At 33.1% G+C, this 8,407-nt stretch overlaps 1 protein-coding gene across 2 annotated transcripts; it reads right to left on the bottom strand.

The window, feature by feature from the left end:
* Positions 1 to 493: 493 nt before the first annotated feature.
* Positions 494 to 3,039, bottom strand: LOC139886143 (protein transport protein SFT2-like). 2 transcript variants are annotated; one of them, XM_071869886.1, is made up of 4 exons: positions 2,710 to 3,039; positions 1,084 to 1,351; positions 903 to 1,007; positions 494 to 796 (listed from the first exon to the last, which is right to left on the bottom strand). In XM_071869886.1, exons 1-4 carry the CDS (start codon positions 2,913 to 2,915, stop codon positions 686 to 688), a joined length of 690 nt encoding a protein of 229 aa, XP_071725987.1. In that variant the 5' UTR covers positions 2,916 to 3,039; the 3' UTR covers positions 494 to 685. The 2 variants fall into 2 exon arrangements, with proteins under 2 accessions (XP_071725987.1, XP_071725988.1); XM_071869887.1 differs by having other exon boundaries at positions 2,730 to 2,854.
* Between the last annotated feature and the right edge of the window lie 5,368 nt (positions 3,040 to 8,407).

The raw sequence follows: 8,407 nt of genomic DNA, 5'->3' as shown, positions 1-8,407 counted from the left end.
AGCATTTTTAGCAACTACCTTCATGCTATGATACTTTTTTCTTTCTTTTTCTTCTTCATATCAACCACTAACACAGACCGAAGTCGATGTTACAATTGCCACGAGACAAGGAGGATAAGTTTGGGGATCAATTCATCTTCGTTACTGTATCATTGTTATCATTGTCCTATTTGCAGAACTGCAAGTTTTCTACCTCTTGTTTTCAACTTGAACCATACCAAAAGTTTATCGTCTACCTTATTTGAAATTTGATTGTACCAACTTTATTCTCTTACATGCATACTCAGTATCTTACATGCATGTTTGTTTATAGGGCTTGAATGAAATGATGTAATGATTCTTAAATTGTTTACTGGGAATGAGAAATTGAATTAAAAACTGATAGATCCTAACCCAAGGGGAGAACCGAAGGAGTGGGTTTAACAATTCATTTTCTTTTAACTATTTAGATTCCAACCCAATTACAAACCAAACAATAGTGAAAGAAATGATATCAAAATACATATTCATTCCCATTGTTGCCTAAACGTTAACATCTCTCTCTGTACCAAAAGGGCACATAAACATTCACAAAAGAATGAAATATCATGAATATGGTATAAGTCTAACAGAAAGGGGCATTTAAAGGTTAAACCATTATGTAAAAGTATCAGCGTAGAAGTTTATAGACACCTAATTACCAAAATCACCTCCCAAAGCATCTCAAAATTGAAGAAGTTATAGCAGAAGTGAAGAATTTCAAGCCAGCAGATCCTCCGGGAAAGTAGGAAATTGCATAGTATGACAGCGAGATGACCTGGCAATTTTGGAATTAAAAAGTATGGTTAAGTTGGTCACGAATGTCGATACAGAAACAAATATACATTATACATAAGCTAATATTAGAAGTTAGAAATTATTACCTGTAAAATAGAGAAGAACACAGAAAGAACATAACTGTGAAGCACCATTGAAACATAAATGGTACCCACCATGCTGCCAATAAATCCCAAGGTGATAGGGAGTCTCTGAAATAACAAAGGGCATGTTAATACAAATATCAAATATTACTTTGTAGTAATAATTAATAGATGGTTGACTTACCTTCTTTGAAGTCATATGTGCAAACTGAGTTCTATACCCTTTGAGAGCAAAAAATGAAGCAATTATGAGGGCACAGCCAATAGTGAAACATATTGCAAACTTCTGAGGCACGAGAACCATGACTGGTAGAAACACAGTGACGGCAATGAAGATGAGAAACACCCCAACAGAAAGAAGTGTACCAAATGTTACAAGAGATTTTCCAGTTGGAACATTGCTCGTAGCAGACTGCAAATTTCCAGGTATGCCCCTAACTCCTTGTGAAACTCTATAGAAGTTGAACATTAATATAAACTACAAGAAGATGCAGAAAAGGAATAGAACACACTTGCACTTTGAACCATGAAAATAAATAATGAATTTCATATATGTATATATATGCCAGGTCATGCCATTTTACTACATAACTGCAATGTAACCAGCAAGGCGTATCATTTTCTAACTAAATCCTCAGATGCAAAACTACCCCCAACAAAAAATACAAATGTCTGAAGTCCAAGTCAACTTCTCAAACAGTGTGATCATCTAGCAGATAAACAATGCCAAGTAAAACATGTCATATCACAATTTCCTTGCATTACAAGTACAGACGTTGGAATGGTGTTTACATGAGTGTGTCCACCCTTCTAAAAGAAGCTATATAGCTAATAAATTAAATCATAAAAAATCAAAATAACAAGCAGTATCCTAAGAATCATTTTTATATACAACTCTAGCTTCAGCTACAATCTTAAAGCATCGGTTCCAGAATTCCAAACACACGGTTATATTATGTGATCCAGATCTTTCATGTTGTTCTATCTTATTTATACATGAATCATGACAATATAATATGCTAAAATACACATGACTGCACGAAAAGCAAACAGGTTCATCACAATTATAGCATTGATTACAACTTTACATGTTCAAGCAAATTCAGCTTTGAAATACACAGTAGATCATGTTGCACATCACATACATTTAGCTTCTTTTTATATGTTTTCAACAGGACATTGGTTTAAAGGGTTTATACTTTCAGAAAGTATTAAAATTTCCGTCTTTTACTATTGTATGAGGTGATCATTAATTAATTACTCGTACTAGATAACGCTTCTCACCTGACTTCATAATCACAGCTAAGTTGCCTACTATGAGGATCTAGCCGTTGCTTCAAATACGTATTTACGCTTTATAAACGGTCTACCGTATGCATTTTGGTTCTTTCTTATACATAAAAAGACATTGTCTCATAAGTTCTATACAGTATATACAATAAACGTTTAATAAATATCACAACATACAATTGAACTTTTTAATTCGAAACATACGATAGTCCAAATTATTAAGTTTACTACCGAATACATTTTAAAACAATAAACCCTAGGTTCAAATTACACAATCTTCCTATCTTTAAAGTTTCCACAATATATTGACATATATTCACCTTTTATTTCAGTTCATAACGAAATCACTACCCAATAATCAATTTCAACTCAATCACTTACCCTACATAATTAGGTTTTCATACATATACTATATATATGTACGCAATTAGCTGGAATTAAGCTACAAAGTAAACACATAACATAATTCAGATCCAAAATCACAATATGAAACCGTACATACAAACAATAATCGACTTACACATTGAAAGTACCGGAAACCTTGTCATTAGCGGTTCTAACAGCAGATTCGATATCGAAACCAAGGCTAGATGAATCAAGATCTTGAGATTGTGAAGATGCAGCGTAAGCGTTCCAATCAGCAAGTAGAGATGGAGATTTTTGAGTTAGATCGTTGTTCGTTTGGCTCGGACCTCCACTGAACCACGATTGTGCCGTTTTATGCATATTTTGTTTTCCGTATATACAAATTTTGTAATAGAATTTAAGTGATTGTGATTACGACGTTTTAGGTTACCGGAGAGGCAGAGATCTAGAAAGTTGCGGTGGTTTGTTGATCGGAGAGAAGTGTCTCAACTGTCAAGGTTTTAGTTTTGCGGGATGAAGGGCATGTTATCTTTTACTTAGATGGGAAGGTAAAATATGGAGTATTACGCAGTAAAATATGCCATTGTGGGTGTAATGAGCATTGACCCGACCCGATATCGAACCTCCGCTAGACTCGAGCGATACTTTATTAAACAAAAAACAATTTTGAAAGACAAATGGATACCAGAAACAACAATTTTAGAGAAAACTGTCACAAGGATTTGAACATACACATATTTTTACAAACATACAGGCCGAGAATTAACTGAAACTATTTACCACTCAACTAATAGTTCGGTAGTCATACTTATTTAAAATTTAATTAACATGAATTTGAAAAAATTTGTTTCATTTTGAGGCAATTTAAAATTTAAAATTTATCAAGTATACTTATTTAAAATTTGAGTTCAGCTAAGCCGGGCTTTATAAAGGCCCATGAATAAGAACTATTTACTGGCACAAGTGTATAATACACCATTTTAAGTGGTTTACCCTGGAGATGTCGGTCTATCTCAAAATGATGATTGTATCGAAATGTTAATACATTTTCTTTTATTTGCATTTACTGAGGGAAATATGAATAAATTTTTTAGATAATTGGTTTCCTGCATAGTGTTACACTTTCAATTTTAATTTTGTTATCACGTACATCCATTGAATATATTTACCGTATTTATGTTGTACTTTTTATGTTTATCATCTTTAGGTATACAAATATTTGTGGCTGGCCAAGCTGTCTGGCATAAGTACTTCCAGAAACGATAAAATAACATAGTTGCTAGATAAAATATGTGGCACAAAGTTACACAGGACAAGAATGATAGTACTATACATTGTTAAATACAGTAGAACTTAGAAAAAACGTAGCAAATAAGTTTACACTACTGAGTATTACATTAGTTTTATAGATAATTTAAACCTACATGGAATTTTGGGGGTTGTGTTATGTGATGTCAATAAGGAACCCTATATAGTAAAGGGAAGAAGAATTTGGTCATACCATATACGTTTAGCAAATGCTTTCATTTCCTAACAAAAAAATGTACAATTTTACCAGTTAAGGAAACATTTTTTTATTGTAAACATGGTAGCCGAGTTTTTGAGATGTACACTTTATTTTGAACTATACGTGTGGATCTTTTATATTGCAACGAGTACTATAAAGCTAGTTCATTTATATGACGTTGATTTTGATTTCAAATCGTTTGTTTGAAATAACACTCATTTTAAAGACAAAATTTCATGGGGGTCCCTGTAGTTTGTTTGAAACATCATTCAGAGTCCAAATCTCATTTTTGAACTTGGGAGGTCACTAAACTTTGTATTAGTTTCACCTGGGGTCCACTGGCTAAACGTCTGTGAGGGTCCACTCCCTCATGTGCAAGTCATGTGAGGGTTTAAAATGTTAAAAACTCACAGACGTTTAGGCAGTGGATTCCCGGTGAAACTAATACAAAGTTTAGTGACCCACCAAGTTCAAAAATGAGATTTGTACTCTGAATGATGTTTCAAACAAACTACATGACCCCATGAAATTTTATCCATTTTAAAAGTAACATTGTAACAAGAGGGGTCCAGCTTAAAATAAGAATCACCTTGGAGGCTTGGACATTGACCGTAATGACTACCAAATTTTAAAATTAGCATTCGTTTGAAGAGGACATGGAGTGAAATCGTCGTTGTAGATAATCACATGCTCCATAGTTAATAACACTGAGTTGAGAATAAGAGTGCTAAACGATATCTACAATATCTTAAAATTCTAGCTCGATATCATAGTTTATAGTGTGTAAGACTTGTATCCAAATTACAACCCTAAAACTACTTGTTATTGTGATAGTGACATGGAGCCACGTTGAGGTTTTCGAGTGGTTATTGGGTGGTATTAATGTGACATGACAATTTTTTTTTTTTTTTTGTAAGTTGCTATGGTGAAAGTCATTTTGAAAAGTTATTTTGTTTGTACGTAAAATTTTTAAATGATATGACAAAATATGATTAAAAAGTAGTTGAAAAGTTGTATATGAGGTAGAGACAAGTGATTGATTGGAGGTTATAATTTCATATTGTTTGTCACAAATGTGCTCACTCTCCGATATCAAGCAAAGCGGCCCAATCTACTACGGTGCAAAAAGTGTGACAAGTGGACAGCGGTGGAACGGAGTTTAGTGGACGTGTGTCTATCTTCTATGAAAGAACTATTATAAAATGGTTTTTAAAATTAAATTTAGTGCTCCCAGTTCTGTTGACGAGATTTAAGTTAAATCATTTGAATCGATTTTGAGAAGTTACAAGAAAAGTAAGATCGATTGGAATATGTGGCTCACAAAACCGAAAACTTATATTAGTATTTAAATCGTGGTTGCAGGTGCCATTTAGGTATCCACGAGTCTCATAACTGCTGACCGGTTTTGATGTAAACTATTGTAATTAGTTAAAAGTTTTCACTACTGTAATTGTAAATTATTGTAATTATTAAAGATTTTTCCTTAAAAAAAAAACAGTGGAGTTTATTTAATCCGTCAAAAATTGCCACGTGTGAGACAAAATAAAAAATGACACCCCATAGCAAACAATCCAAGCATAATCAACTTTCAATTCACAAATGGTAGCTTGATAGTTGAAGATGGGCATGGGGAAAATTACTGAAAAACTGAAACCGATCCGAAATTGTATTGGTACCGGTACCGAACTGATAGGTACTTGGTTTCGGCTCTTGAATTTGAGAGGAAACGGTTTCGGTACTAAATATATGATATCAGTTTAGTTAAGGGAAAACCGAATTTGCATACCGAACTTGGAAACTTTGAAAAGATTATGACTAATGACTAAGTCCCATTTATATTGAATGATAATTTCCATATAAGTATATAACTACCAAATGATAGGGTACTAAATGATAGGTTCCATATAACATAATGTTTGACCCCATCATCTCCATATGAAGAATACTGCGTAAAAATGTAATCCACAATGTCACTAGTTATAACTTTTTAATATCAAACTATTTGATTATGCGAGCCTATATTCTTTAGGGAAAAGTATATGAAAATGCATTGAACTTTCACCAAATTCCTATTGTATGCATTAAACTTTTATATTTCTGCTATTGTATGTATTTAACCTAGTGTGACACGTAACTTGTAAGTCACCACACTTTTAAAATTACATCTTTGGTCCCTCATGTTTGTCAAATATTACATCAATTGTTTTTTCAAGATAAAATTATATCGCTAGTCCTTCTTCACCTTCTTTCACTTCTTTCATCTTCTACCCTTCTTCATCCTTCAATTTCCTTTTTATCTGTTATTAATTTTTCAAACTTCTTTGTAGCATCCAGAACATTTTCCCCAAATTTTGTAGAAAGTTTTGCCAACTCCTGGAATCAAGTCATTATAAATGCCAAACAGTTAGTAATCTTAATTACAATAGAATATATGAAGTATTCAATAATAATTATTTGAAACTGCAAGGTCAGTAGTTTAAATAACACTATAGTGCTCGCGTTAACTAATCCAGATACGGTTATATGATTAAAGAATAGGACTATACTTTTAATCCAAATGTAATTCTCTCAGGCTGCACATGGATTTGACTTGAACAATCAACATTTACAGTATAGAAACCTCAATGTTAATGTCATTGTAGTAAATTAACCATCAGAGACAAACGATAACATTATGTCTTCACAATATCCCTCCAATCTTCAAACTCCTTACATTTTTCAAAATAAGCATCCATCAATTTCCCATCAAACTCCTTACATGAATCCTGATACAACCTATACGAATTAAACTATGTTAAATCAGTTTCAGATCTAATCGAGACGATGAATAAATTCAAAAAGCATTAACATTACTAAAAGTCAAATTAAAGGATGATTAAATTGTAAAAACGATAACATATCAATTTATCACGGTAAATTAAATTCACAGTTGCTAAAATTAATTCAAAGTAATATGCACCAATCTGTGGGTTTCTTAATTATTCTAAGTTATGTCATCAAAATCAATAATACGATGAAACAGAAGCAACACCATCGTCGTCGCCGGAGTTAAGCATCACCACCACCGGATACACGCCACCACCGTAAACCTTTAAACCACGATCAGTTTCAGATCCAGAGTTTCAAATTTTGTTTGGTTCAATTTCAGATCTTGTTTATAAAGTTACATGGTTCCGTTTCCTTTTTAATTGGGAGAAATTGAAGAGGGAAAAGATGAAATCGAAAATAGGGTTTTGTTGGGTTTTGGTGAGTGATGATGGTAATGGAGACATGTGGTGGTTAGTGGGTTGATAACGATGTATGGGTCGCTGGAAAGTTGGATATGGTCATTCGCAATTGGTAATCTGTTAGAAGTGCTTTTGCTTGATGATTATAATTTAGCATATCTCTAACATAAGAAGTGATCTAGAGTGGAATGAAATCATAGAAGATAATGGATGATGATGAAGATATTTAAGATGATGGATGATGATGATGGGATAAATGAAATTACGATTTACAAATACGAAGGATTAATAGTGTAGATGTTTAAAAATGAAATTGAGGTGACTTAAAATACATACAACAAGAAAATTTAAAAAGTTAGATGCATATGATAAGAGATTTGAAAGTTGAATGCATACAATAGTAATTTGGTGAAAGTTTAACGCATTTTCATATACTTTTCCCTATTAGTAGGCACCTCATCCAAAACAACTTTTAGTAAAACCAACATATAATCATGTCATTTCATACCGTTATAAAATAAACTATAAACTTATTGCAGACTGTAACACCAACAGAGGCGGGCGATACGGAGGGGTGCTTAGTGCCCACCTGATTTTTAATTTATAACTAGCATTTTGATATTAAATGGCTTAATCTTTTTTCCTCGTATGATTTACCGAGTACATACCACAGGTAATACATACACCAATATAGTTCACATGGCCACATAAAGACAAAAGGATATTGTGGCCCAATAAAAAAGATATAAATAAACAAGAGTCTACTAATACAAATTGGGGATGATTCTCACACACATTTTTTTGATCCTCACACACCTATTTTAACATTTTGCTCTTCTAATAATATTCAATTGGTGTGTGAGGATCAAAAAAGTGTGTGTGAGAATCATCCCCCAATACAAATCTCCAATAACCCATTAAAATATGTAACCATAATATAAAATTCAATCTCGGTTCGGCCACCAGTTGTATTAGGCGCTGAGACAGGGGTTTGTTCCGACCACACTTGCCCGGGGCTGTGCTGACCCGCGTACAGTTGGCATCCAAAGGGTGCATGGGGTTAAAGGTTCCCCACCATGATAACCTTTTCACTTCTAATAATATAAAATTCAATAAAA

Source organism: Rutidosis leptorrhynchoides, chromosome 1, assembly GCF_046630445.1.
Source record: "Rutidosis leptorrhynchoides isolate AG116_Rl617_1_P2 chromosome 1, CSIRO_AGI_Rlap_v1, whole genome shotgun sequence".
Taxonomy (NCBI): domain Eukaryota; kingdom Viridiplantae; phylum Streptophyta; class Magnoliopsida; order Asterales; family Asteraceae; genus Rutidosis; species Rutidosis leptorrhynchoides.
This window is presented reverse-complemented; position numbering and strand designations above follow the sequence as displayed.

Coding starts and splice junctions, on each gene's coding strand:
- LOC139886143 (XM_071869886.1), bottom strand. CDS start 2,915: ATGCATAAAACGGCACAATCGTGGTTCAGTGGAGGTCCGAGCCAAACG. Junction 1,352..2,709: donor GTTTCCGGTACTTTCAATGT/GTAAGTCGATTA, acceptor CAACTTCTATAG/AGTTTCACAAGGAGTTAGGG. Junction 797..902: donor TGTTCTTCTCTATTTTACAG/GTAATAATTTCT, acceptor CAAAATTGCCAG/GTCATCTCGCTGTCATACTA.